The following is a 27918-nucleotide window of genomic DNA, read 5'->3' on the forward strand; positions in this document are numbered from 1 at the left end:
ACTCATTTCTGCTTTCAACTGAAGATCAATGTAACAGAGGATCTCTTACCGCGACACACACTGGTGGAAGCCAGACAGATACCGTACTATGGCATCCTCATCGCCTGTCCGTATAGCGCTGTTCCTCTGCGATGAACCCATCGCCACCGTCCAGATCACCGACGGAGATTACACTTCGATCTTCAACGCACTTCTGCGCAAGTCGCTTCCCGCAGACGCGGGGGAGTACACGCTCGACCCGTATGACGTTCGCGAAGCCCTTCAGTACCCCGAGAATATCGACGACTATCAAGCCATCATACTGACGGGATCAAAACACTCAGCGTACGAGAACCTTGAGTGGATCAACAAGCTCGTTGATTACGTTCGCGATGTGGCGGCGAGCAAGCCGCACATTAAGCTCATCGGTAAGTATACCCGCATTGACGTTGCGATAATTTCGTGACTTCGCCCGGTTGATCTGAACTCACGTTCACCGCTTCCTCAGGGATTTGCTTCGGTCACCAAATTATAGCTCGCGCACTGGGCGGTGAATGCGTACCCAACAGCAACTGGGAGATCAGCATCACAGAGCTCCAGCTGACCGACATCGGCAAGAAGCTTTTTGGTGCGGACAGTGTGGTACGTTCTACGCGCTGTCTCTACCCGCCCGAGCCCCTGACTTATACGTCGCGCCGTGCAGAACATTCACCAAATGCACCGTGATCACGTCCCCTCCGTCCCGCCCTCCTTCCATCTCCTCGGCTCGACCAGCATCACGCCGAACCAAGGCATGGTCCGTCTGCGCGACTCCGCGGACCCGGCGGACCCCAAGCCAGAGGACGTGCAGATATTCACGGTACAGGGGCACCCCGAGTTCACCGACCGCATCGTGACGAAGATACTGGACGCACGGCAGAGCACGGGCGTGATCGGCGCGGACATCGCGGAGGACGGGAAGAGGCGGGCCGCGCTCAGAAATGACGGCGTGGATGTAGTGGGCAACGCCATCTGGCGGGTGATAGGAGTCGGTTCCACAGCTCGCTGAACTGATTCACATACTCAGTTTGGTGTACTTAGACGTATGCTTGGTAGATTGGGTATAGGTAGGCTTTGTCCGCTGACACGACGAATGCCGGAAATGAGCCTGGGTCTAGGACTCATACACAGGGTAGGTACACCTTTATACTGATTCCTATTGGTCTGCATACTCAACCGGCTGAAGTTCCGTTTCGTATGTAACTTAGTCGTCTACTTATTAGTAGCCGTGACTCATATATGACGAAGGGGATCGGATGACCGCAGATGCACACAAGACGCACATGGGTACCTCCGCCCAGAGGCATCATCATCCGTAAGTTAGATCGATCATCTCCAGTCCAATCGTCTCATTGAACCCACTACCTTCGTTCACCGTTTCGTGCCATTCTCGATCCCAGAGATCATGGCTTCATACGGTATCATCCCGGCGGGCGCAAAGACTCGGCCGTCCAATTACACGGTGTCGATTTCAGAGGAGAAGCTCCAACAGATGAAGCAGCTCATCACACTCTCGCCCATCGGGCCTGAGACATGGGAGAACTTGCAGGAAAGCCGCGACATGAATGACTTTGGCATCTCGCGGAAGTGGCTTGTTAGCGCGAAGGCAGAGTGGGAGAAGTATGACTGGTGAGTCTAGCAGGTTGATTTCGCCAACCCATGAATGTTGTGTGCATGGCGAAGAAATCGTCCTGAATGAACAATCCATGCACAGGCGCACGACCGAACAGCACATCAACTCCTTCCCAAACTTCACTGTTCCTGTATGTGACGATGATGGCCGTGTATACAACATCCATTTCGTCGCCCTTTTCTCCACGAACCCCTCCGCTGTTCCCATTGCCTTCTTCCACGGATGGCCGGGCAGTTTCCTCGAGTTCCTTCCCATGTTTGAGCTACTCAAGAAGAAGTACCAAACTCCCGACCAACTCCCGTACCATTTCATAGTGCCGTCGCTCCCGGGCTTCGCGTTCTCCGACCGTCCGCCCAAGGACAAGGACTGGACGACCCACGACTCGGCACGCCTCATGCACAGGTTGCTGGAAGGGCTCGGGTTCGGCGAGACGGGATACGTAGTGCAGGGCGGAGACATAGGAAGCTACATCTGCAGGAGTCTGGCGTCGAGGTACGATGCCTGCAAGGCGGTGCACCGTACGTGTCTCCGGCCCTTACGACAGACATGCGCTTATGAGGTTTCCTGCTAGTCAACTTCTGCCCCGTACCCAAGGTCGACGGCGTCTCCGATTCGGACATCGATGAACTAGAGCTGAAGGCCCTGCAGCGCGGTGATGCGTTCCGCACCGCCGGCAGTGCCTACTCCCTGGAGCACGCGACGCGTCCCTCCACGATCGGGCTCGTTCTTTCAGCCAGCCCACTCGCGCTCTTGGCCTGGTACGTCTCGTGCTTCATAGCGTTCCGCTCAAATCCTTACCCTAGCGCCCAACAGGATCGGCGAGAAGTTCCTCACCTGGACCGACGAGCCCCCCAGCACGACAACCATCCTCGAGTCCGTCTCCCTCTACTGGCTGACAGACACTTTCCCGACGTCTATCTATCCCTATCGCCGCGGCCTCGGCCCGCGCGCGGACAAGATCACCTTCCACGCGCAGCCCGGGAACCACATCAACAAGCCCTTTGGCTTCTCGTGGTTCCCTCAGGAGCTGGAGCCGGTCCCGAAGGCCTGGATTACCTCGACAGGCGATCTTGTCTGGTACAAGCAGCATACGCATGGCGGGCACTTCGCGGCGTTGGAGAGGCCGGATGCTATACTGGGTGATATGGAGGACTTTGTTGCCAAGGTATGGCAGAAGTGAGCGCGGATACGTGTTGGTGAGTTGAAACGAGGTAAGTATATTCTTCTGGCTGTATGAAAGTAGGTGATAGCCATATGTAACAACAGTGTTGGCAAGCGATGCTTCCATGGCGAGGAGAGTAAGAGGGCCGTGACTGTGGCGCGGCGCTAACTCCGGGGCCGTGGTGACACCGCGTTAAACAGTCGGAATGTTGTACTTACATTGTAGCTTACATATATCGTCAATGTTCGAGACAGTGCGATCATACACGGTAAGGAAACTGCCCCTAGGGACATTGTATCTACAGTATTCCGTCCGGTGTGGACGTATGCTTGGTAAACTGGGTGTATGCCTTGTCCGCTGACGTCGACACGGCGAATGCTGTTGGAAATGAGCCTGGGCCTAGGACTCATAAGTTACCCAGGGTAGGCGTACCTTCATACTGATTCTTATTGGTCTGCAAGTTTCGTTTCGTATGTAGCCGTTTATTGTCTTCGTTGACAGGACTTGGGTATGGCTTCCGTTCGTAGAGGATTTGTAGTGGGTCCGCTGTTAGAATGGATGTCGCTAGAATCTGACCGTGATTTATGTCTATGAATCAAGTGGCATGCAGAGAGTTCGTCCCCACAACACGCCCGCCGCCTGCGCCATTGTATGATACTTGAGTTAGTAGGTGCTGACACGTGACTGCGTCACCGTGTCTACGGAAGGCTCGTCGTGAAAACGTACCTCCTCCTCCTCCAGATCCTCTCGGACAAGTGCGACGCGTCGTTGCCGTTTTGTAAGAAATCGCTGTTTCTCCTCACCTTAGAAATCACAACTCCGGCGTCGGAACGAGTAGGGTTTACCGCGTGACGGGCATCCGGTGAGTGCGCGGGTCCACCCCTATGTCCTGCACGCTGAACGTAGTGCGTCTCGGCCCCTTGCTTTCCGTCTTTTGTCTCTCAAAGACCATTCCACCGTCGCGATATCGACGAGACCGATAAGATCACGGTCGGCTCTCACAGTCAACCAGCGGTCTCCGCGAGCGCCTGCTATTTAGAGCGTTACCGCATCGTCGCCGGCAGCGCTCATCTCTGATATCGACGGTCGCGACCATGTCCTGGCCAAAACTGAGCTCGAAGAGTACGTGTTTGTGTGCTTGGCTGTTTCTCCTGCAGCTAAACGAGGTGCTGCAGAGCCCAAGGATATGAAGGAGAACGGGGTAATCTCCCGATCTGCTACACCCATACCCTCGCGCACGGTCACACCCAAACCGCCGGATGCGTCAGAGTCGAACTTGCGGCAGGGACTGCTCACTATCCGTATATTCTCAGGTGCGCTCCACGAAAAGTCTTCACAATTCCCTCGGCTTACTCAGACGAATGTACAGGCCGCGGACTGAGCCTCCCGTCCAACGTCCCAGTGCCGGACATCATCCAGAAGGCCCTCGCGTCCCAGCCGCCGACGCGGAGCAGCAACCGGGAGAGCATGCAGCGGAGACGGTACTGGTGGCTGCCCTACGTCGTGCTCGAGTTCGACAAGAACGAGGTGCTCATCGACGCGCTCGGCGGAGACCTCGCGAACCCGCAGTGGAATTACAAGGCTGATTTGTAAGTGCCGTCGTGCCTGCTGTGCGCGCCCTCCGTGATGGAGATGATCTCTGTCAGCGACGTGTCACGGACGTCCAACATCGCTGTGTCTGCGTACCTGCGCACCGCCCAGTGCGTGCCTGGCCAGGGTGACATGGGCAACGACCTGCTGATGGCGAGGGTGGACCTCTCGCCTTCTTTGGACGGACAGGTAGGCGCCATAAGACTTGCCCCCGTAGCAGTAACCTCAACTGCTTGCAGCGATCGGCAGACCAGTGGTACAGTGCTACGGCCGGAAACGGCTCGTTCCACCTCAAAATCGACTTCAAGCCTGCGCGGCACGAGTCGCTCACGATTGAGCAGTTTGACCTGCTCAAGGTCATTGGGAAGGGCAGCTTCGGGAAGGTCATGCAGGTCCGGAAGAAGGACACGCAACGTATATACGCACTCAAGACCATCCGTAAGGCTAATATCGCGCAGCGGCCAGGCGAGATCACGCACATTCTCGCAGAGCGCACCGTCTTGGCGCTTGTGAACAATCCATTCATCGTCCCGCTCAAGTTCTCGTTCCAGTCGCCGGACAAGCTATATTTGGTGATGTCATTCGGTGGGTCGTGCATCCCCTCACGTTCTGCGCAGGTGCTGACGGAGATGAAGTGAATGGTGGGGAGCTGTTCTACCATCTGCAGCGAGAGGGCAAATTCGACGAGAGTCGGAGTCGCTTCTACGCGGCCGAGCTGCTCTGCGCGCTTGAGCACTTGCACGGCTTCAACGTCGTCTATCGGTATGGCTGTCTCGTTTGCCAGAGTATCCCAACGTCTAAACCATGGATAGCGATTTGAAGCCCGAAAATATCTTGCTTGACTACACAGGCCACATCGCCCTATGTGATTTCGGTCTCTGCAAGCTCAATATGTCCGAGTCGGAGAAGACGAACAGTGAGTCTAGCACGGAAAACCGTGTCCTACCCCTGACGCGCTCAGCTTAGCCTTTTGCGGTACGCCCGAATACATCGCGCCCGAGCTCCTCGAGAGCCAAGGATATACCAAGACCGTGGACTGGTGGACGCTTGGCGTGCTCCTCTACGAGATGATGGTTGGTTTTGTTCCGCTAGGCACTGCTTTGTGTGCGTGCTGATTGTTGACAGACTGGTCTACCGCCCTTCTACGACGAGAATGTGAACGTGATGTACCAGCGCATTCTCTCAGACCCGCTGCTTTTCCCGCCGGATATGCCCCACGACGCGAAGAGCATCATGACCGCGCTGCTGCAGCGGAATCCCGACAAACGCCTTGGCGCGAACGGTGCGGAGGACATTAAGCGTCATCCGTTCTTCTCGAAGCATATTGACTGGAATAGGTGGGTGCCCTGGCTACTCTTCATGACTCTGTGCGTTCTGACTCGTGTCTGTAAGGCTTATGGCGAAGAAGATCACGCCGCCGTTCAAGCCAAGCGTGGTATGTTTTCTGTTGCCTTGGGATCATACACATCCCTGACGAAATTGTCGATGCGCAGGAGTCCGTCTTGGACACAGCGAACTTCGACTCTGAGTTCACCGGCGAGCAGGCGCAGGACTCACACGTCGATGACACGCCGCTGTCCGAGACCGTGCAAGACCAGTTCCGTGGCTTCACGTACAACCCGGGCAATGACTACCTCAGCGAGAGCGTCAGCTATCCGAGCGTGATTGGTTGAGCGTGTCTCCTCGCCTGCAGATGAGATGAGGGAAGCTCCCGAGGCCTCGTCAGCCTCCTGTCCGATAGTACGATAGATTGGTGTCCGTGATCCCGACGTTTCGTTGTTTGTTGCCATACTCATGTGACGAGGTTGTCAGTACAGTTTGCGCTGTGTGTTGTAGGGGCTTCGTTTTGCATATTTTGTTTCTGAATTGCTCCTCTAGCTTGACCGTCCACCTGTGTATCGGATCTTGGCATGTCTGCATGGACTTACACAGTGTAGCCTTGAGTTCTCCTTTCCTGTAGCTGATTCTTGTACCATTCATGCGCATGTTTTGAAGGATGAGCGCAGGACAGAGACCATGGTTCCTTGCACCGCATTGATATAATTGAGTTCCGCAAGAGTTCTCTTCGAGGTTCTGCAAGACCTACCTCTTTCGGAAGTCCGTACTTCACGGCCTGCGCCCGGGGGTCACTGTATCCCAACTCACACCGCTCGCCATCCCATCCCACCCATTCTCTCGACGCCCTCTCTCCATGGCGACCCTAGCGCGACTGACTTCGCTCTCGACGCAGACTCTGTCGCTGCTCCTCGAGCGGCAGCGGTTACAGTCGCTGGCGAACCCGAGCGCGAATGCGCTCCACATACCGCAGATTGCGCGGAACATGCAGCAGCTGCGCGCGGGCGTGCTCGCGCTGGAGGAGAAGGAGGGGCGGTCGGAGGCAGTGAGTTTACTGAGAAGTCAGTATGAACGAATGCGGAGTATGCTGGGGCCGGAGGGGGGAGCGGCTGGCGTGGAGATGTGCGTGCTCGTGTCCTTAGCCGTGTCTCGAACCGTGTACTGACGTTTGTGGCAGACTGGAAGAGCCTGCGAGCAGTGCTAGCACATCGGCATCGACGTCTTCACTCGATTCCAAACCCTCTTCGCCCTCGCCGTCACCACAGCGTGGTGCTACGAAAGACCATGCGGACGTCGAAACCGAACCGTTCACACCGTACACGGACGACCCCGAGGCGGCCTACTCGAATGAGGAGATGCTACAGATGCAGCACCAAATGATGAGCGACCAGGACGTGCATCTCGACCGGCTCTCGCACTCTATAAACCGCCAGCGCGACCTCTCACTTCAGATCAACGATGAGCTGGACGTGCACACGGGGTTGCTAGAGGAGCTCGACCACGAGCTCGACCATACCGGAAGCAGGCTCAGTGGCGCGAGGAGGAATCTCGAGAGGGTGGCGAAGGGTGCAAGGGATAACAGTGCGTGTTTACGTTGTGATTCGAGTCCGCACGAACTGAGTATTCGGGCCGTCAGGCTCAACGGTCATGATTGCGCTCCTGATCCTGATCCTACTCATCCTCATCATCATCTTCAAGACATAACACTCATCTGAACGCTTCTCGCGTCTTCCGGCTTGCATATCCCGCCGCTTCATATACGAGGACATTCAACTGTGCATACCTCACTTATCCTATGTATTGTACGCTAGCGTAATATCTCTGGAACACATGGAATTGTTACATATTTTGGTTTCTTCGCAACAGACGTGCTACATCCTCAGTCCCGGTAGCTAACGCGGCTGCAAGCGAGCCAGAACTCGCTGCCGCCCTCTTCGCACCAGCCTAATGGACCGAGGTCACAATCTGCGCAGCTCAGCAGCTTTAGCCTCTTCCCTGAAAGTTGGAAATGGCGACTGAGTACTTGGGTGATATGTGGAGGTATCACAAACGTACCTTCTGATACAACTCCCTTCGAGAACCCAATGTTCTCAAACGTCATCGCGTTCGGCGTGACCAGCCACCAATTCGCCGTCCCCGGCGGCGTAGGAAGCGGCGGCAGCAGGCTCGCCGCCGTATGCTCTGGAGGTTCCATGAGCACGCTCGCCCGTTCGACCAGCGCGGCCACGCCGTTCTTCAGTATCACACTGCCGCACCCTTCCCGCGGACACAGGAGGTCGTTCTTGTTCCGCAAAGCGCCTTGGCCATCGTCAACAACGAGGTCCTGCGCACCGTTGGGGAATGCGGCGAGTGCACGGCCTGTAGGACGATTGCGTGCGGTCGCTGAGCGCTGCAGAGCCTCCCAGAGCCCCGCAGGCACGCTTGGAGGCGCGATGGGCTCTGCTGCAGAGGGCTCTGGTGCGGCTCGAAGCTCGCGCTGCATCTCGAACCACGGCTGCGATCCGTGTGTCACCGGACTCGGGCCGATCCACTCGAAGCCCGCCCGCTCGTACAACCCTCGCAGCTCCTCGTGTGTGATGAGCAGCACGCGCTCGTACGTGCCTGTGCGCTCCAGGCGGGCGAGGTACTCCTGGAGGAGCCCGAGCGCGATGCCCTGCTTCCGGTGTGTGGGCGCGACGCAGACGGAGTGAATGCACACAGAGGGCGCGCCAGGGATGTGCGTGGACATGGACTCGTGCGAGAGCGTCGATGCAGGCGAGAGAGTCGCGCAGACGTAGCCGATGAGTTTCCGCCCGATCCCCACCCCGGCGATGTATGCACCTAGGAAGAGGTCGGGTACATGGGTCTGGCGATACCTGACAATGAATAGGTTATCCGCAATGTGCTCATGGTCGTTCCACTCACTTGAGAGCGTCCAGGCTCGCCGCTTCGTCGGGTGGGTAACCTACAAGAGGGCAGTATGTGGATACAAGGCCGACCTCTGTAGTTGGAACGCGGGTCTACCTGCCGCCTCGATATTGTATGCTTCCTCTACTTCATCCTCTTGAAGTGAGTCGTAGAAAATGGACATAGTGGTGGAAAGGTGGCAAGTAGCGAAACGCAAGCCTCACCAACCAACTTTGATACTGATGATGCTTATCTCGATCACAAACTAACAAACACGACACTTACTGATTGTGATCACCATTGTTATAAAAACAGATCACCCCATTAAGTATTCTATGGGTACATGTCCTAGAAGCAATGCACTCACTTGTACCGGAAATTAACCGGAGCTCGACCGCGACGATACAAGGCGATGTACCACCCCAACGATCGCGCGACGACCTCCATGTCCGAAAGCAGATCACAAGCATATAGCGCGGGCTCGCAAAGCAAAGACCACCATACGAGATTCAACGGCAAGTTCATGCCGACGACCAAGCACGTAGATGGAACCATTCGAGAGGCTCTCGTCGTCTGCATTCAAAACAGTAAAGCCGAATAACCTATGGTATGACTACAATGACATGCCGCCGGAGGGCTCGAGCGTCGGGATATTGACTGGACACTTCGCGAGGCGTTTGGACATAAGGAGCTGAATGGGCAACCCTTCCTGCAGAAGCTTGCTGGCCTGTGCACACCCTTCCTTGAACTGGTTGACATTCTGCTTTGAGACGGCCACCGTCAAGTTCTACACCCGGCCACGAAGTCAATACTGCGGCTACCAGTGCAGAGAAGCACCCACTTTCAAACGGATGAAAGGATCGTGCACACACATCGGCGGCCGCAGGAAAGCCATCCGTTCGTTTGATGTAGCAACCTCCCGGTGCCGAGTCATCTGCACATCGCCGTCGTCCCAAGCGATCTCGTCTAGGGCTTGAGGACGCAAGTGGTCGCCAGTTACTGGGCAGCTTGAATGACGGGTGACAATGTGCATCCTTGCGATCATTCCGCCGTCACGCACACTGACGGCGGTCTTACTGTAATCATGCTCAGATGCCCAATAGCTGTAGATGCGTGTCAATGAAGCCTATAAGGTCGATACCATACGAGAATACCTACTCGAACCATTCGACAAGTGCTTGTCTCAGGGAAGGTGTATCGCGGGCAGGCTTAAACTCGCGCATAGGCCGAACGAAGGTGTCGCACTTCATATGTGTTATCTCCCCTGTCAGACGAGTGACCTTCCGAAACCAGACGTAGTTATCCTCGTCGGGGTACTCGCCGTCGTGGCCGCTCTGAATGTTTGGGAGCAAACCACGCATCTATGTGGATGATCAAGGACTGCTCGGAGCCATACGCATTGTGCTACTTACCTGGAGAAAGGCGATAGTCATCAAAGCAAGCGTATAACTGTTGAATGCCGGCTGCGGGCCCGTTGGCTCATTCAGCCCGCGATGTCTCGCCCAGTATTTGATGACGAACATCATCGGACGGACAAGTGGGGAAAGAATGCAATATCGCATGATGAGCGAAGTGTTCAGGACACCCAGCTGATCGTTGACATTCATGTCACAATATATCCTCGTTGCCGTGTCCTTGAACTTCACTGTGCAGCCACATAGTTAATCGCTGTCTACAGCATTGTATGAGACGTATCAAGAGCTGACCAATAGGGACGACGGCCTTGCCAACGGTTTCAATGTTGGTGAACATGGGGACTGATCGCCGCTTTGCCCTCCTGAGTGTAGCTGCAACGGCTCTGAAAGAAATGAGTAAACTATGCGTGACCAACACCGAGCGAGCGACTCACTGGAGATTGTACGGTCCTGGGTAACGTACATTATATAGCTACTATTCACAAGAGAAGGTGGCGCGACGAACCACGCAGCTCTTCATCGTCAGTTGGTGACAGCATTTTGGGTCTCTTTTGATCCTAGCGCTTGATGAAGCAGGGTGTTCACATATAATGAATATCACATACCAGTATGACAAGGTCGAGATCGCTGTCGGCAGTGTCCGTACCGTACAGAGTACTTCCGAACACAGTAACCTCAAATCGTGTCCCGAACGACTTCTGCATGACTGCATTCACTCTTCGCACGGCATCTGCACGGGCCTTCCGAACCCTCGTAGATACTCTGGGAATCTTCATGCTTGTCAGAATGCGGTATATGATCAACAGAAGTGCACTGACGGTGAAGTTGTCGTCACTTCCGTCGGGTGCTGAGGGTATGCGGCTGCCGGGTGCTGCAGACGCCTTGAAGAAGTCGAGTATTGCAGACGTATCAATGGGTACGCTAGACGTCACATCGGTTGCCCCAGATGTAGAGTAGGAGCGTCGGCCACTCTTGGTTGCATACGTATGCCGAGAGCAGCTACGAGGTGCAACTAATGAACAGCTTCCAGTGCGACGGGAGACACTGCTGGACGACTCGGGCGCGTACAGGCTTGAGTTATGACCGGTTGGCCGTCTTCGCGTCCGCGATAGATGGTTTGAGACGGCGGTTTCGTGCTTGCGTAGGACGGCTAACCTCCAGCTCAGCAGGGAATCACTGAACTCCTGTTCAAAGCGTGCATATTCAGGCAACCTCACCGAGACGACACAGTGGGGCCACATACCTTCCGTGGAACCCTCCCTTCCTGCGTCTCATCATCCACAGTCGCTGTAAGTGTTGAAGCGACCGCTCTGCGTCTCCCTTTGGATACGAGGACCTTCATGTTCTGTGGATGCCACCGGACAGTGAGAACTGGCTGGAAGCACACTCGCTGCTGAGGATGCGTCTTCGCAAGACCGCGCACATGTTGCATGTATGCCGGGATGGCGTAGAAACAGTGTGGAATATGCAACAAGCCCTTGTACTGGTCCGCGATGGCGGGAGGGATGGTGGGGACGAAGCAGAGGTAGTACTAGCAGGTGGTTGCAGATTTGCAGTCTATTCAAGAGCTGGGTATTGTTGCGATAAGTGAGGGAATAAGGAAGTTAATACAGAGTTTTGTATTGAATTGCTATGGCGCGCTGTGATCGGCTTTATTCAGGCTTTATCGAGATCACAATTTGCTGCGTGCCTCTCTCTTCCGCTTCTACTCTCCCATTTGCATTCCACCGCGGCGACAATGTCTCAACAACGCACAACGATCTGGGAAACGGAGCTTGAGGAGGACCTTCAGGACGTTGATGTGAATCTTGCTATCGGAAACTACGGTCAAAATGGCATGTACGAGGATGGTAAGCGAGAATTTGTCGATCCACAGAACCACGCTGAAACCATTGCAGCCCAGTCTCGGATTGACGAGGCTACACTCTTGGCCGTTCAGCAGCAAATGGCACAGCAAGCTGCCTTCTCTCAAGTGCCAGATGTGGTCAAGCGAGTGAGTGTGCACCAAACGCCCCGCATCTGAGTACCAATGTTTCGCAGTTCATCGTACATTTCCACCAAGCTGTCCTCGACAACAACCTTGCGGAGATTACTGTCGCGTACGAGAGTGGGTGGAACCGATTAACGGAGAAGTTCTACGCGAAGACGGAGTGGCCGGAGGCGGAGGTGATCGCACCGTTGGTGAACGATGGTGAGGCAGCATCTCATCCCGCGAAAGCTGACGCTAAAATGCTCGTACAGACCAGATCTTCCTTATCTTGTACCGCGAGCTCTACTACCGCCATGTATACTCGCGGCTACAGCCCGACATCGACGACCGCTTCCACTCTTACGAGAACAGCTGCGAGCTGTTCAACTACCTGCTGAGTGAGCGGCAAACGCTTATTGGCTATCTCACGTCCTTCTCACCATGCGTACTCTAGACTCGGATGGCCCTGTAGCTCTCGAGCTTCCTGAGCAGTGGCTCTGGGACATCATCGACGAGTTCATCTATCAGTACCAGTCGTTCTGCGTTTGGCGTTCAAAAGTGAAGTCAAAGACAGACGAGGAGATCGTCCTGCTCTCGGACGAGAGCCAGGTGTGGAGCTCGTATAGCGTTCTCAACGTGCTGTACTCGCTCATTCAAAAGTCGAAAATCCACGAACACATCATTGCGCTGCAAGAGGGCAAGTCTGCCGAGGAGATTGAGTACGTTGTTCAGGCTTGGGTTCGGAGAGACTTGCTGATGTCCATGCAGCGAGATCGTTGGGGAGTATGGCGTACGCCCGTTGTACCGCATGCTAGGCTACTTCAGCATTATCGGGCTTCTGCGCGTGCACACACTCCTTGGCGACTTCACCCTCGCCCTCAAGGTCATGGAAAATGTCGAGCTTAGCCAGAAGGTGCGCATATAGTCAGTCCCTCCACGGGTATAATATTCATTGTTCTGCAGTCTCCGTTCATGCGTGTCACTGCTTGCCATGTCACGACCTTCTACTACGTCGGCTTCTGCTACATCATGCTCCGGCGGTATCCCGACGCCATCCGGACGTTCGTCAACATTCTGAACTTCATTATGCGAATGCGTCAATACCATACGCGCAGTTACCAGTACGACCAAGTAAGCCGCCTGCCCGACTCTTCTCAACTCTCGCTCACAGTCTACCGCAGATCAACAAGACCGCGGATCGAATGTACGCGCTCCTCGCGATCTGCAGCGCTCTCTCGCCGATGCGAGTTGACGACAACATCTCGAACATCGTCAAGGAACGATACGGAGAGCAGTTCACCAAGATGTCTCGAGGGTCAGTCCCACTTGACATCTTGTCTCCGTCCGCAGACTCACGTTTACGTTAGCGAGGAGGGTCTCCCCGCATGCGAGGAGCTCTTCCTCTATGCCTGCCCGAAGTTCATCGCGGCAAACCCGCCGCCGTACGAAGAGGGTGACCAGCTTGCGATGTACTTGGAGGACCCGCCCATAGAGCCCGCGCAGCGGCATCTTGCGCTCTTCCTCTCCGAGGTTCGCGCCCAGGCGCCCGTGCCGACGCTGCGCAGCTTCCTGAAGCTGTATACGTCGCTTGGCGCAGCGAAGCTCGCGAACTTCCTTGATGCGGACGAGGAGGAGATGGTCCAGCAGCTGATGATCATGAAGCAGGCGAGCAGGAGCGTGAGCAGGGTTGACACAGAGAACGAGAAGGGCTTGTTGGATGGCCAGATAACGTCGACGAGTGATCTTGACTTCGTGATCGACGAGGTCGGTTCCCCCATTCATGAGTTTTGTCAACACGCTGATTCTTTGTCACAGAACATGGTGCACATCGCCGAGTCAACGCTTGGTAGAAAATATGCAGGGTGGTTCATCCGGAACACGGAGCACTCGCAGCGAGTGTTCGACGGTCTCCGGAACAGCCCTCTGCCCATTCCACCAAAAAAGGCCAACGCGCAGGCTGCAAAGGGCGGGCCTGAGCCGTCGGCAGCTGCGCCTCGTACAGGTGGCCGGAACGTTGCCTGGGGTGGCGTCAAGACGGCTTGAACGCACTGGCGATGTAGACTGATACTTTCGCGTGTATTTCTTGTTTGCTAATGCTGTAGCCATGTCTGATCAAACTTGCTTTGCATGATAATTTGTCGACGAGGTCGCGTTGCTTGATGTAACGGTTGTCTGCGGCCATAGACTCAGAGCCGCTGTCGTCGGCGCGACATGACAGGCTGGCGATCTTCCTCCTCTGAGTGAGCGCTTGAGTGGGGCAACTTACTCGGGGCAATTCCTGGAGATCGCCGTGGAAGATTTAGATTTAGATTCAGATGACGATCTGATATCCCCGGGCAATCCGCTTCCGGAAGCATCCGGCAAGCTTGACCTGACACCGCACTCTAATTAATAGTGCGTCTTCAACTCAAGCAACTATTCATTGACAATGACACTACGCGCATGCTCGCGCTCACAACATCGTCCACACAGCAGCGGTAGGCCGGACACAACCTCAGCAATTGTGAGGTAGCACGATATGTTGATATCATGCCCTCAAGCGAATGGAACACCTAGGAACGAGGTCCCGGCCGCAACAGCATGCTCAATTCGATGCCCACTGATGCGATTTTGACATGGGAACCCGCGGCATACTGCTGATATTGGTATCCTCAAGAGCAACTCAAGAGGCGGTCAAAACCACGGCGGGAGACTCAGATGGTCGTTCGCCAATTGTGCCCATCCGGTCTTGTGCCGCTGGCTGCGCTGCGTCTGATCCAGGGCCTTCAGAGGCTCTTCTAAGCCGGATGTGGGACCCGCCGTCGGAGACCCCTCTTCGACCGCCACGTATCTGCTCCTCTCGCACACCAGCCGCGACGATGGTTAGGAAGTTTTACGTCCCTGATGACTTGCAACACCCTTCCTGGACGGGTGAACAACCAGACAGAGTGAAGCCCGGTAGCCTCACATTCGCCACGTTGCCCACAGAATGTGTCGTATAGATGGCTTTCAAGAGAGGTACAGACACGGTTGTTGGGAACGGGTTCTTCGTCAACATATCTGGCGTATATGGATTTACATGGAAACGAAAGCGAAGTGCGAAGCAATTCAAATGACCTAACTATGTTACGTTCATCTACGCTCGTATCTCAGTATCAGCAGATCCTCTTCACCTCTTGCGTACGCTGACGCTAACCTAAAACGCGTAGAAGAAATAGTAGAAGAAAAAGAAGCACTCTGCTGTGGTACTCGGCACCAACTTCCCATTGTCGTCAACCTTACCCAACTCCCGTTTGTCCCCTCCGTCCTCGACCTGCAGAACAGCCTTGTCTGCAGTTACGACGTAAGCCTCGAACCTTCCTTTCTCCCTGTTCGTTGACACAACGAGCCCTTGCAGCGGGCCCAAGGTCTGATCGAACATCTCCTCGTCGGCCCAGGTTTCACCTCCGTGGAGGTGATGGACGCGCTGGTCCGCTGCGGAAACGTAGAAGACGTGTAGGCCGTTATCGTCGAGAACGGTCGAGATGGGCGTTCCCGGAAGCGGATCGGACGCCTTCTTCAGCACCGTAGCTGTCCATCCTGTACCTTCGTCCAGGCTTCCCTCCGAATCAACCTCCGTCTCCTCGATGTGCACGAGGGCGCCGCTTCCGTTCTGGAAGACGATGCAGATGCGATGGTCGGCGGTGTAGCATGCGGACAGTCTACCCTTCTCGTGGACGTTGTACGCAGAAAGCGCGCCGTCCTGTATCCACTCCTCCTCGTCCTCGTCGTACTGGAATGCTGCTAAGGTGGAGGAGGCTGTGATGCCGATGATGACGCGGTCGTCGGCGTCGGCGAGAATGGCGGCAGACGAGTCTGGACGGACGGACGTGGCGACGAGTTCCTCCTCTCCGAAGGAGTCGCCTGTCCAGAGCTTGGATATGAGGACGCCGTCCTGGGTGTAGAGCAGATATTGTCGGTCGGGACGCGCAGCATAGCCGGCAGCGAGCAAGCATCGGGTGAGATCCTGAAGTTGAGACATGCTGAGACGTGTGCACTTGGTAGCTGCTGGCGAGTGACAGGTGCGCACCCGGCATTTATACTCAGCAATGGGTACCCCTCTCACTCCATTCTCCTCGGACTCCGTTAGCTACTGGTGCCCGGAGACGGCGAATCTCTACTCATTCGACTTGCGTCGTGTCACTCCGGCGGCCGACACTGATTGCGTGTGCGATAGTCGACTGCATGTCGGACACACAGCGGTACAATTCTGTTGTATTGCGGCGCGTCATCGAATGGCTTGAAGATTCGAAGGCTCGGGATTCCCGCATTGATTGAGGACGACAATTGATTCGGCAGGCCAGCGCTTGTACTATCAAGTATGCGTCGCAGAACCTATCGATATTTCTCTTTGTACTCTTCCCCGCGGGGTCTTGCGTCCTGAAGCAGGCCCCCCTGCAAGACATGCAGGACTTCACAACTCATGGCCATCCTTGATGAGACTAGAAGACCTCTCAGGCATCTCATTTGCGCAATCAGATTACGACATGGACACTGTTGTTCATTTAAAACTATGCCTGTGGTTCGTTGCATGATGTATGCATCGAGGTGTTCATGAACTGACCTCTAGTGTTGCCCTGATAGGACCTGATCGCGGCGCCACAAGATATAGGACGCGCGTCTTTGCACTTTAGTACTGGGAAGCGTTAATCTCGGCATGGTCAGTCGGTACCACATTGTCAAATTTCGTCACCACCGTCAACTAGTGTCTCCTTTTATGGGTGTAGGCATAGTTCGCCAATGGACGCCTCTGCAGAAGGGAACCTGGAGTGTCTGTGCATTCAGTACTTCTGTCAGCAATACGACGGCATAACCCGCGTCAGCAATAGCAACCGGAGTTCTTTCCTAACACTCAAACATCCTGTCCACCGTGACATTACCGCGTGGCTTGATCCTCACCTTCAGTGTATGCATTCACGCTCGCCCTGCCAGGCACGCGTTGCGAAGCCAAGACTTCGACAATCGGCAATTATATGGTTCACCACGCCCAATGACCACATACGCCTCAGATGGGAGAGGCCGCGACCACTAGATGGTATACACATTGCGCGCGGCTCCTCAGGTGCGATGTCGAATGCAAACTCTTGTAGTGGAGTGGCAAAGGGGGCGCTGGCCCGGGTGTCTGCGTTCCTCTGAGTCCGGCTTGCGCCATAACGACGAGATCCGAGACGTTTTGTATTGCACGGCCGAGAGATTCAAGTTGGATGATGCGTTCGATGAAATGAGGGCAGACGAGGCGAGATTGACGGAGTGGCTGTCGAAGCTGATCATGGACATTGGAGAGGCACGAGGAGGGAGGTACGGACCCTGCTCATTATCTCATTTCGCGATCGCAAGATTCGCAACTGCATATGTTTCCTTTCACGTACGTGCAGTACTGACGCACACGATATTGATATCATCTCTGAGAGGCCTCAGGATCGCTGTTCCCTGAACGCGCACCTGGTACTTCTCTCGACATAAGTACTACTGCAAGCCCCCCGGTGATCCTCCCATTTCATTGACACCTTGGTGACCTGTGTTTATATACAAACTCGATAATTGTTTTCAAGCTTCGTTGATATTGAGTCATGAGTCATCTCGCACTGCGGAATTGCTCTGTCTCAAGGATCGGTTGATCACCGTAAAATAGATATTAACGACTTGAGTGACTCTCGGATGTCATGCCTGCCAGTGGTGTAGTGTGAACGGGACTAGTAGCATCAGTCACTGTGACATATAGGACTACACGATTGACGGAAGGTCGACTATGACGGCGTAGTATGACCCCATTTAAGTAACAGATACTCTGCGTAAGGAAGTGAGTAACTCGGAGATGATACCAATTGCGTATGCGTCAGTACTGTACGTAGGTGTAGCTGAACATACGCAGTTGCGATCGCGAATCGGGTAGGTACCTCACTCTTCGTACCTCTCCATGATTGGCTTCGTCAGCACCTTCAGCAACCACTCCTCCAGTCTCCCCTCATTCGCCCTCATCTCGTCAAACGCACCATCCAGTCGCTCGGCCGTGCAATACAACACGTCACGTATTTCCTCGTCATCGCGCAAGCCAGAGAGGAATGCGGCTGCCTTCTGGTCATTGCCGATCTGGCTGATGCAGAACATCACCGACGTTGGCTCGTAGCCTTCGGCAACAAGCCTACGCCTGCATTCCACAATGACATCCTTGAACGCGGTCACAGGCTCGCTGCTCGGGTCGCCATCTGTGATCGCACAGACGAGGAGCGGCCGCTTGAACTGTGATCCGGCGTCGATCTTGCTGTATACGAGGGGTACGAGGATGTCGCGGCGGAGCGTGCTGCCGATCCTGGTGCCACCGCGAGGCTGCGTCCGGGCCAGGATCCTGTCCAAACCGTCCATGGACAGGTTCTGTTCCATGACTCGTGCATTGATGAAGCGAAGGTCTACGCCACAGTCGTCCGGCACGATCTTCGTAGCGATCCTTGCCATGCGACCGACGAGGGCCCTCTGTTTCGCGAAACGATTGTCGAGGCTCATGGAGCCGCTGTCGTCGCAGAATATAACGGGATGGTAAAGGGACAATGTGACGAGACGTTTGATGTTCTCGGGTTTACTCAGCGGCGTCGTCTGGTCCGCGCGGAGGGCAGCGGCTTTCACCGCCAAAGTCTGGATGAATGGATCGTCCCGGGCAAAGAATTTCTCGAGACCAGTGTCGCGGACATAGTCTCCCAGGCTGTTCTTGAAGTCTTCCACGGAAATCAGCTCTGGTTCAGGCTTGTAGTTCGAGTCAGTCACGAGCATCCAAAAGAAGCTACTCCAATGTCGTACCTGTGTCGTCGTTTGAGAAGGCTTTTCAGCCTCTGGTTGGGCAGGTTTAGGCTCAGACGGAGCAGGCTGCGGTGACGAGTGAGCGTAAGGTACCAACAGACGCGGGTAGAGTGGCATACCTGCGGTTGATTTGTCCGGTCTGATAGTGCCGCCGGCTTCCTTTCCAAGATTGGAGGCTCCACCATGCAATACTCGGCCTGAGCTGTCGTTAGTTGTGATCCCAAACAGGCAATGTGCATTCGCATACAGTGTCTACAGCGGACTTGGGCTCTGTATTGACGTTGAGGTTCGGCTTGGAGTCACGTACTTGCTCGGTATGCGCGACCTGCATAGCAACTTGAATGAGAGATCCAAGTATTAGGTACCCAATACATTCATACCGGCTGAGTAGTTGGGGGGTCTTCCAAGCGTTGCGTGAATCTCTTTGCGGCTTCGTCACCGATAACATCCTGCACCGTTGGGTTATATCGTAGAGTGGCTGAAGGTATCAGGTTCACGTTACCTTCGCCATGTCCTATCAAAGAGGCACGTCAGACACGCGAAGGGAGGCGTGAGACAGGAGCGTACCTGTACTAAGTTCTTACCCTTCGCGCCGGATACTTCGTACAACTTGCTGATGGTGCCGAATGCGACGTCCTTGATGAGCCCGCTGTTCACGTACGCGATCACAAACATGACGAGGGCAACGATGAGGTCAATGACCGCGCCGCGCGTCGCGTTTCGCTCCTGCTTGGTCAAAAGCTCCTGGTCCATGCCGACCTCCTTGGCGAGGTCCCTCACAGACTGCCCACCGTCATTCTTCGCGCTCAGAGACGCGCCATGGTCAACCAGCTCGTGTACCAAGTCCTTGTCACGGACTTCGGTAAGTGCGTTCATGAGCGCGGTTGCGTTCTCGTCCTTCGGGAAACGTTTGTCGACATCGGCCCCAGCGTTCAGCAGGGCTCGGGCAATGTCGAGTCTGTTATTCGTTGTGCGAGATGTCACGTAGAACAGCGGCGGACGCTCCCTCGAAGATACAGCATTCGCATCCGCGCGATTCTCCAGTAGCAGCCGGACGACGTCGAGATGCCCACGTAGGCAGGCTGCTGCGAGCGGCGTCAGTTTCTTCTCCCCGCCGATGGAGTTGATAAAGGACGGGTCAGCGCCGGCTAGAAACCGTTGGAGGAGCTCCTCCGTCAGAGTCCCTCGGTAAGCGTGGTCATGTAGATTGGTGGCCATCGTTGCGCGCGCAAGAGTTAGAGAGACAGGTCCGCTCGGACAAGTTGCGGCACATACGGCAGGAAGCTCGGCATTTATGTGGACCGTCGCCGCGGCGGCGCCCTCCTTCAAGTGGCCACTCTGCTACAAGAGTTTGCATTCAGCATCGTACCTGACGGGCCTTACTCAACGTGTATGCTATCTGGTGGTCGCGACTTCTCCCATCTGACGCGTGTGTTGTGAGTTCCGAGGCGGTATCGGACTCATTGGTGTGCGCAGCGAACCGTATGGTGGCCGATCGTCGAAGTCGTCTTGGCTTCACAGTGTGCGGGGCAAGCATGGACGCAGACACTGAAGGCGAGGATCAAGCCACACAGCGCCTATCGTACACGCGCCCGCCGGCCGCCGGGATACTAACACGATGCAAGGAAGAACGAGCAGAGACTCGTGGTCAGACGGTCCGGGGACCAGTAGCTAACTGAGCCAGATGAGAACGAAGTGAGGGGTGCCCATTGCCAAGTAAAAATGTCGGGTGCGCACCTGTCAGCTACCAAGTACACACGTCTCCGAGTGGCTTGAGGTATTGAAGTAGGGCGGTGACCGAAGTTCCCTCTACATAGGGCTCCGCCCTCAGTGACCCTAAAGGGACGAAACAAACAAACAAACCGAAGTTCCCGATGTTCTGTTTTCCAATCGCTTGTAAATCTAGTGACCTGATACTGTTACGTTCTTCGTGCTTGGCATACACACAGGGATCTCTCGATGCCGGGACCGGCGTGAGATCAGGGTACTTCTGTGGCTATTCACGTGTTCAGCTGTATGCATCGATATTCAAGCATGAGTGAATGTACCTGTTCTGTTCGCCTTGTAGAACTTCTCATCGAGCTCTTTCGCAGCTTGAGGCGACAGTATGTCCTAGAAGCCCGTAAGCTGAATCACTTCTGCGACTGCATTGTGTCTGTAGGACTCTTGCCTTGGCGTAGTACCACCTTGCATAGACGAGATCGGTCAGACACATATAAGAACATTAGAGTCAGGCGTACAATATCTTAGCGTCAGCTACGTCGCGCTTGCTCGATAATTTGAGTGTCTTCCCGACGGCGCCCTTCACAGGATCCGACTTGATCATCCCGATGTTGATGTATGACACCAAAAACAACACCATCGAGACGATATAGTCGACGAAGCTGTTCCTGTTCGCCTTCCTCTCACTCGCTGGCAGTAGATCCTGCTCAATACCGACCTTTTCAGTGATCGTACGCGCCGTCTGATTTTCACCATTCTGCAAATCCAACGATGCGTTGCGGTCGACTGCGCGGAGCTGCTTCAAGGCGACTATTACCGCCGAGCTGTTGTCGTCCCAAGGGAACACCGCGTTCACATTGCCATTGCCATCGAACAGCGCTTCGACCATGCTCTGTCCTTGGGCGGCAAGCGGAATAGGAGAAGAGCGCTGTACGGCAGTTGGTATCGACGGCAAGTTTGACATCCACTTCAGCGCTAACTTCCCGAGGCTGTCAGTCCATGAGAGGACACTCAGCAGAACGGAGCATTGAGCTTACTCTTTCTCTGCATTCATGGCCGTGCAGGGCTGTGTGCGTGACGTCCGAAGCTTGATTTTGAATGATCCTTTGTGGCGAACAAGACAGTGGTGCAATGTGACATGAATGGAAGCCTACTGGCCCGGTACGGTCCGATACGGTGGATGTAAGCCACTACAGTCGGGTTTAATTAGCGTTGACGTAGTAACAGCTGGTCTTGGTGTGTCCAGTTACATTTCGCTGCGATAGTGTCAACAGCTCCTCCGTCAAATTCACCGCACTTGAGGGATGATGTCGCGCTCAAGGTAGCTGGGCTTGTGGTCCTCGCGATGGTCCGCACATATGCTATTTGGAGAATTCAGCGACTGTCAAAAAATTATAGAAGACCAGAACGCAAGCATGTGGAAGCCATAATAGACGCAGCTGAAGACTTCGGAAATAGCTCTCCAGTCCAGCAAGGCAATCCGCCAAGACAGTCTGCAACAGCTGGTGGATGTCCGGACGTAAAAGGGGGTCCACGCAGGCTTGGTCGACAGCAACTCGCCCTCTCTTCGCATCATAACAGTTCGACTATCGGTGATGATGTCTCAAGTCAAGGACATCACCCGCGGGTTCTCCGCCAACGGCGCGGCGGCCAGCCCCAGCAAGGGCCACTACCTCCTCTTCACCGACAGCGGCAAACTCGTCATCAAGTTATGGACTGGCGAGGCGTTCACCGAGGAGCAGCTCGTCTCCAGCTCAGTCCGCGCCGGCTCTACTGCCGCCTACATCCCCACCGACGAGCCCCTCGTGATCGGCATCACCTCCGGCTCGAAGCTCGCTGTCTTCCAGTACGACGAGGAAGAGGAGGAGTGGACCGAAGACAAGACGCTCCCCGCGCTCGCCGTGCACCCCTCCGGCAAGGTCGCAGCCACTCTTTGGCAGGGCACCGTGCGCGTCGTCGTCCAGGGTGCCGGAGGCGAACTCACCTACCTCTCCAAGCCTGCCGCAGGCGGCGAGTGGACTACCACCAAGCTCGCGGCTGCTGTGCAGCCGCTCGTCGGCGCCGCGCTCAGCTTCTCCCACCCCGGCGGCGACGTCTTCTACGTCTCCGGCGCAGACCAGTACGTCCACGGTCTCTACGAGGCCGAGAAGTGGGCGGACAGCGTCGTTGTGAAAAAACTGGTCGGCACGCTCAAGCAGCTCTTCGTCTCGACTGGCGGCACAAAGGCCGCCGTCAAGGCGTACGGGTTGACGGAGGAGAATGCCGTGGTTCGGTGCCCCGCTGTCGGAGCGAAGGTGGTCCTCGGCGACATTCAAGCCGATGGCACCTTCGTGTCGAAGGTGAAGGAGGACCCACCACAAGACCCAACATCAACAGCAGACACAGACCCAGACCCAAGCACCAACAACACCAATACCAGCACGCAGACCAGCACGAGCACCAACACCAACACCCAGACCTGCATCATTGCGTGAAGGCACTGCGCGCACGTTGCGGTTCTGCTGTGATCGAAAAACAAGGTACGTCACCCATGTCTTGCGCCCTATGAAGATGACTCACTGGTGTTCTTTGCAGGAGCTGTATTTGCCAATATTACTACGTTTTGGATTGCTTCCAATGTTCTTCACGTCGTTAGTGGTAGTAATGCTCAGCAGTACTACCCACACATCGTCTCATATGTGCTCTGCGTGTGGACGATTGTGAAACATACACCAGTCCTCTGAATTGGTGTGCACTTAGCGTCGTGAAAGTCGCGGCTTTCGACTCATTATCTTTATGTTGCCCCGGTCGGTTGGATCAGATGTAAGAATTGTAATATAGCATCAGGCTGGTATGTATGTAATGCGACTCGTCACTTTGAATGCGAGCCAAGGTTGAAGATATCCGGCGTAACATCAGTTGCATGTTGCTGACTTGAGATCTGAGATGCCACGTACTGACTGAAGTACTGTGTGCTGAAAGTGACAACCGATGTAGGCCGAACGACGAGGAGTGGGAGGAGAACGTTCAAACGTTCAAACGTTCACGCGTGATGACAGCGAACGTGAACTAGGCGGCGAGCGCTTGCGCGAGATTGCGATCGTACGGTACGGTAAGTAAGTAGCTAATCACATGACGAACTGTACAGTGTTAAGCCAGCCCAGTGTACCATAATGTCCGTTATGTGCGTACGGGGGCCGTGATTTTAATGGGACTACGTGGCTCGACCTACTATGGCTATGCCGGAAGCGAAGATTGTCGGTATAATATGATTATTGACGGCAATTTGGCAAACAGCGCTGTACTGTGCGCGTCGCACCCGGTTCCGCTTGCCCTATCAGCAAAGGTAACCACGGTCGGGTTGCCATCTGCGCAGTGTGTGGTAAATTCCTGAGGCGTATCGGACTCATTGGTGGGCGCAGTGAATTGTATGGTGGCCGATGGTCGAAGTCTTCTTGGCTTCATAGCGCGCGGGCCAAGCGTGGATGCAGACACTCAAGGTGAGGATCAAGCCACACGGGAATGACTGTGGACAGGATGTTGGAATGTTGGAAAGTTCATTATGCTGACACGAATCATACCGTTTCAGGACGCTCGTCGAACCTCATGTCACTTGTAATATTGGGAAACCCAGTGAAAATCGGCACGCAGGCCCACCATCTACGTGCAAAATTGCTTTGACTACTGCACGGTCAACGGATCACCTACAGAACCGTCTTACTTACGTCGGATCGTTATGGACCCAGTTCGAGAAAACAGAAGGTCAGACCTTGGTAAATGACAAATTGTTGCGGAACGCCCATACCGTATAGCTGGCAGAAGATCTGAACGAGCAGATTCTTCGGCCTCTCCTCTGCAGAGGCGTACACTGGCGACCTGTGCCTGGACCCATACTAATCCCAAAGGAGACATTGGTCGACGTTCATGACGAAACTCGACAACCCACGACCCACTGACCGCGTCGATATGAACGCTTCCCAATTTCAAAGTGCAAACACGCGCGTCCCATATCTTGTGGCGCCGTGATCAGGGTCCTATCAGGGAAACACTAGAGGTCAGTTCATGATCACCTCGATGCATCCAGCATGTAACGTACCACAGGCATTGTTCTAAATGAACGATGTCCATGTTATCGTAATCTGATTGCGCAACTAGTTAGTCATGAGTTGTGAAGTCCTGCATGTCTTGTAGGGGGCGTGCTTCCGAACGCAGGACTCCGCGGAGAAGAGTGCAAGGAGAAGTACCGATAGGTTCCGCGATGTATACACGATACAGCTTGAAGCTTGAAGCGCTGGCCTGCCGGATCAATGTCGTCCTCACACACTGGATACGAAAATCCCAAGACTTCGAATCTTTCCATTCGAGGATGCGCGCAATACAGCAACAGCGTACTGCTGTGTGTCCGACATACAGTCGACTATCGCACATGCGTCCGTCGGCCCCCGGAGTAACACCACGCAAGAATGAAAACAGACTCGCCGTCAGACGCTCCGGACCAGTAGCTAACGAGTCCGAAGGGAATGGAGTGAGCGGGGCACCCAATGCTAACTATAAATGTCGGTTGCGCACCTAACACTCACCGGCAGCTGCGAAGTGCACACGTCCCAGTATGTCTCAACTTCAAGATCTCACCCGATGCTTGCTCGCTGCCGGCTACGCCGCGCATCCTGACGGACAAAGCACGTATCTGCTCTCCACCAAGGACGGTGTCCTCGTATCCAAGCTCTGGACAGGCAACTCCTTCGGGGAGGAAGAGATCATTGCCACGTCTGTTCGTCCAGACTCATCTGCCGCCATTCTCGCCGACGCCGACGATCGCATCATCATCAGCATCACAGCCGCCTCCACCTTAGCAGCATTCCAGTACGACGAGGACGAGGAGGAGTGGATACAGGACCGCGCGCTTTCTGTGTACAACGTCCACGGGAAGGGTAGACTGTCCGCATGCTACACCGCCGACCATCGTATCTGCATCGTCTTCCAGAACGAAAGCGGCGCCCTCGTGCGCATCGAGGAGACGGAGGTCGATTCGGACGGAAGTCTGGACGAAGGCGCAGGATGGACAGCTACGGTACTGAAGAAGGCGTCCGATCCGCTTCTGGGAACGCCCATCTCGACCGTTCTCGACGATAACGGCCTACACGTCTTCTACTTCTCCGCAGCGGACCAGCGCGTCCATCAGCTCCACGGAGGTGAAACCTGGGCCGACGAGGAGATGTTCGATCAGGCATTGGGCCCGCTGCAAGGGCTCGTTGTGTCAACGAACAGGGAGAAGGGAAGTTTCGAGGCTTACGTCCTCACTGCAGACAAGGCTGTTCTGCAGGCCGAGGATGGAGGGGACAAACGGGAGTTGGGTAAGGTTGACGGCAATGGGAAGTTGGTGCCGAGTACCACAGCAGAGTGCTTCTTCTCTTTGTTTGGTTTCTTCGCGATTTCGGTTAGCGTCACCTCATGCAGGAGGCGAAAGAGGATATGCTGGTACTGAGACATGGAGCGCGTATAGATGGAACGTAGTTAGGCCGTTTGAATTGCTTTGCGCTTCGCTTCCGGTCCTTTTCATGTAAACCCACGCGCATAACATTTTTCACATCGATTTTGAACGCAAGATCCGGGCGAGCGAGTTCACCGTACTGCAAGAACCAATCAGCCTGCGCCCTGATACATATGAGATTCGTAAGTCGTGCATGGGGATGCAGGAGATACAGACACCCACCTCCACACGCACTCACTTTCGAGCTATACTTCACCGTCATGGCCCCGAAGGTGTACATCCCCGAAGAGATACAGCACCCTAGCTGGAACGGTCAGCTCCCTGACACCATCCAGGCTGACGGGCTTCAATTCGCCGATCTGGACGTAGGCAGCTGGACCGTGAAGCTCGAGTTCCGCATTGGAGGCCAGCTCGCGACCGGTAGCGGATTCCACATCAATGTCCCCGATTGCTCGAAGGCTATAATCCTTACTGCCGGTCATAATCTGTTGGCAGTCGACGGCACGCGGTCCACAGAGCTCGCCGTCCTGGAGCCGGGGGAAGGACCGAGCGGGCCAGCTAAGTACATCGTGCCGGACGACGATATCCACATATCAAAGGCTTTCACGGGCGAGCATGGCAAACCGGCAGTGGACTGGGGAGTGATCCTCTATCCACGTGACCGGTTCAAAGGTTCGATGAAGGACAGAGGAGGTTTCGGGTACAGCTTGCGTCTCGGACACGCGCAACATGTCAAAGGGACCCTGTACGTGAGTGGTTACCAAGGCGTTACGATGCCTGGTCATCCGATCACATCGTCTGGTCCGCTCGTTGCCGCTTATACGGACTGGCTGGAGTATCGCCCTAAGACGGAGCAGGGCATCAGCGGTTCTGTGGTATGGACGGAATACAAGGGACATCCGACCGTGATAGCAATACAGTATGTTCATCTTACCGCAATGGTCCCGGATGAAGCTGACGCTGACTCTTGCGTGGCCAATCAGTAACTCGAGCCCGGACCCTACTAAGCGCAAGACTGGAGGCAGTCGCGGAACACGTCTCACTGCCGCGTTGCTGAGCGAAGTCTTCCGCTTCGCGAATGTCGGCCAGTGGAATGTCAGACTTCGCGCACACGGGACGCCGAAGCAGGTCAAACTCCTTCCGAAGCGAGGCTTGTTCCTGTGCTTCCCGGAGGGCTTCCCCTTCGCCAGAGTGCGACTTGGACCGGGGACAGCAGTAAACCTTCTGCCCGCGGAGGTTACGAAGAACACGAAGCAGTACGCGATAGAGGTTCAGGGTAAATGGGCGCTCTTCAACGTGCAGAAGCAACAAGTTACTTTGAGCGCGGACGTCCGGGAGGAATCCCTCTTCACCGTGATGGACAAGTCGGCCAAAAATTCGAAGGAGACGGCAGTAGAGATTGTGATTGAGGGCAAGGAGAAGAGGATGCAGGTGCGCGTGAGGGGGGAGAAGCTGAAGGGCCTCGAGGACGATTGCGACGACGAGGACGCCGAGAGCTCCGAGGTATCGATGGTCCCATACCCCAGTAAGGAAACGGTAAGTACGTTGACTCGATGAAAAACGATGTCTACTCACCAAGGTACTCAGTTCGTCCGCTTTGCCCTCGAGCCTGCTTCAGCAGAAGCTTGAGGTACTGAAGTAGGGCGGTGGACGCATGTCCTGATATTTCCTAGCCTGCAAAGGATTGTTTTCTCGCTTGTACATCTAGTGACCTGACGTCATTACGTTTTTCGAGCTGTGTATACCTGTGACGGGCTCATCCGGTTCTCTTCCTGTCGAATCGTACGGATCTCGACATGCTCTCGTGAATGCACTCGATGCGCGACATAATTGCATGATGAAGCTAATGACTCACCGTAGACATTGAGGCACATTGTGTCAACGCAATGTACATCTACTCGCTCTGGT

General features: G+C 55.1%; 12 protein-coding genes across 12 annotated transcripts; 8 read left to right on the forward strand and 4 right to left on the reverse strand.

The window, feature by feature from the left end:
- Positions 1 to 88: 88 nt before the first annotated feature.
- Positions 89 to 1027, forward strand: C8Q71DRAFT_719033 (class I glutamine amidotransferase-like protein; the record flags this gene model as incomplete). Its single annotated transcript, XM_047921270.1, has 3 exons — positions 89 to 407; positions 488 to 621; positions 683 to 1027. 3 exons carry the CDS (start codon positions 89 to 91, stop codon positions 1025 to 1027), a joined length of 798 nt encoding a protein of 265 aa, XP_047772419.1.
- Positions 1028 to 1423: 396 nt separating this feature from the next.
- Positions 1424 to 2831, forward strand: C8Q71DRAFT_719017 (Alpha/Beta hydrolase protein; the record flags this gene model as incomplete). Its single annotated transcript, XM_047921269.1, has 4 exons — positions 1424 to 1647; positions 1733 to 2169; positions 2223 to 2409; positions 2465 to 2831. 4 exons carry the CDS (start codon positions 1424 to 1426, stop codon positions 2829 to 2831), a joined length of 1215 nt encoding a protein of 404 aa, XP_047772420.1.
- Positions 2832 to 3537: 706 nt separating this feature from the next.
- C8Q71DRAFT_792433 (Pkinase-domain-containing protein) lies at positions 3538 to 6472 on the forward strand. Its single transcript, XM_047925415.1, has 12 exons — positions 3538 to 3675; positions 3761 to 3935; positions 3989 to 4126; positions 4183 to 4402; positions 4460 to 4592; positions 4643 to 4988; positions 5039 to 5165; positions 5216 to 5319; positions 5370 to 5476; positions 5529 to 5740; positions 5796 to 5838; positions 5897 to 6472. Exons 2-12 carry the CDS (start codon positions 3908 to 3910, stop codon positions 6074 to 6076), a joined length of 1638 nt encoding a protein of 545 aa, XP_047772421.1. The 5' UTR covers positions 3538 to 3675; positions 3761 to 3907; the 3' UTR covers positions 6077 to 6472.
- C8Q71DRAFT_792439 (uncharacterized protein) lies at positions 6385 to 7588 on the forward strand. Its single transcript, XM_047925416.1, has 4 exons — positions 6385 to 6425; positions 6489 to 6860; positions 6916 to 7319; positions 7375 to 7588. Exons 1-4 carry the CDS (start codon positions 6400 to 6402, stop codon positions 7440 to 7442), a joined length of 870 nt encoding a protein of 289 aa, XP_047772422.1. The 5' UTR covers positions 6385 to 6399; the 3' UTR covers positions 7443 to 7588.
- On the reverse strand, positions 7589 to 8946 carry C8Q71DRAFT_792441 (acyl-CoA N-acyltransferase). The gene is made up of 4 exons (XM_047925417.1): positions 8742 to 8946; positions 8643 to 8682; positions 7794 to 8593; positions 7589 to 7733 (listed from the first exon to the last, which is right to left on the reverse strand). Exons 1-4 carry the CDS (start codon positions 8806 to 8808, stop codon positions 7618 to 7620), a joined length of 1023 nt encoding a protein of 340 aa, XP_047772423.1. The 5' UTR covers positions 8809 to 8946; the 3' UTR covers positions 7589 to 7617.
- A 26-nt stretch (positions 8947 to 8972) lies between these two features.
- C8Q71DRAFT_792444 (uncharacterized protein) lies at positions 8973 to 11622 on the reverse strand. Its single transcript, XM_047925418.1, has 9 exons — positions 11283 to 11622; positions 10858 to 11223; positions 10645 to 10809; positions 10545 to 10596; positions 10474 to 10489; positions 10331 to 10422; positions 10037 to 10269; positions 9783 to 9985; positions 8973 to 9727 (listed from the first exon to the last, which is right to left on the reverse strand). Exons 1-9 carry the CDS (start codon positions 11469 to 11471, stop codon positions 9442 to 9444), a joined length of 1602 nt encoding a protein of 533 aa, XP_047772424.1. The 5' UTR covers positions 11472 to 11622; the 3' UTR covers positions 8973 to 9441.
- A 66-nt stretch (positions 11623 to 11688) lies between these two features.
- C8Q71DRAFT_792451 (eukaryotic translation initiation factor 3 subunit 6) lies at positions 11689 to 14189 on the forward strand. The gene is made up of 10 exons (XM_047925419.1): positions 11689 to 11889; positions 11938 to 12032; positions 12080 to 12230; positions 12281 to 12406; positions 12463 to 12727; positions 12777 to 12921; positions 12972 to 13139; positions 13190 to 13323; positions 13376 to 13772; positions 13824 to 14189. The coding sequence occupies exons 1-10, from the start codon at positions 11778 to 11780 to the stop codon at positions 14049 to 14051; spliced, it is 1821 nt and encodes a 606-aa protein (XP_047772425.1). The 5' UTR covers positions 11689 to 11777; the 3' UTR covers positions 14052 to 14189.
- A 501-nt stretch (positions 14190 to 14690) lies between these two features.
- On the reverse strand, positions 14691 to 16035 carry C8Q71DRAFT_792452 (uncharacterized protein). The gene is made up of 2 exons (XM_047925420.1): positions 15385 to 16035; positions 14691 to 15330 (listed from the first exon to the last, which is right to left on the reverse strand). The coding sequence occupies exons 1-2, from the start codon at positions 16006 to 16008 to the stop codon at positions 15184 to 15186; spliced, it is 771 nt and encodes a 256-aa protein (XP_047772426.1). The 5' UTR covers positions 16009 to 16035; the 3' UTR covers positions 14691 to 15183.
- A 1889-nt stretch (positions 16036 to 17924) lies between these two features.
- Positions 17925 to 20036, reverse strand: C8Q71DRAFT_718972 (uncharacterized protein; the record flags this gene model as incomplete). The annotated part of the gene is made up of 2 exons (XM_047921264.1): positions 17925 to 18764; positions 19386 to 20036. 2 exons carry the CDS (start codon positions 20034 to 20036, stop codon positions 17925 to 17927), a joined length of 1491 nt encoding a protein of 496 aa, XP_047772427.1.
- Positions 20037 to 22138: 2102 nt separating this feature from the next.
- C8Q71DRAFT_863727 (uncharacterized protein) lies at positions 22139 to 23014 on the forward strand (the record flags this gene model as incomplete). The annotated part of the gene is made up of 1 exon (XM_047928219.1): positions 22139 to 23014. One exon carries the CDS (start codon positions 22139 to 22141, stop codon positions 23012 to 23014), a length of 876 nt encoding a protein of 291 aa, XP_047772428.1.
- Positions 23015 to 25128: 2114 nt separating this feature from the next.
- Positions 25129 to 26004, forward strand: C8Q71DRAFT_863728 (uncharacterized protein; the record flags this gene model as incomplete). The annotated part of the gene is made up of 1 exon (XM_047928220.1): positions 25129 to 26004. One exon carries the CDS (start codon positions 25129 to 25131, stop codon positions 26002 to 26004), a length of 876 nt encoding a protein of 291 aa, XP_047772429.1.
- A 266-nt stretch (positions 26005 to 26270) lies between these two features.
- Positions 26271 to 27639, forward strand: C8Q71DRAFT_863729 (uncharacterized protein; the record flags this gene model as incomplete). Its single annotated transcript, XM_047928221.1, has 3 exons — positions 26271 to 26929; positions 26994 to 27546; positions 27598 to 27639. 3 exons carry the CDS (start codon positions 26271 to 26273, stop codon positions 27637 to 27639), a joined length of 1254 nt encoding a protein of 417 aa, XP_047772430.1.
- Between the last annotated feature and the right edge of the window lie 279 nt (positions 27640 to 27918).

The sequence above is a fragment of the Rhodofomes roseus genome (genome assembly GCF_022264815.1).
Source record: "Rhodofomes roseus strain CIRM-BRFM 1785 chromosome Unknown C8Q71scaffold_47, whole genome shotgun sequence".
NCBI classification, from domain to species: Eukaryota; Fungi; Basidiomycota; class Agaricomycetes; order Polyporales; family Fomitopsidaceae; genus Rhodofomes; species Rhodofomes roseus.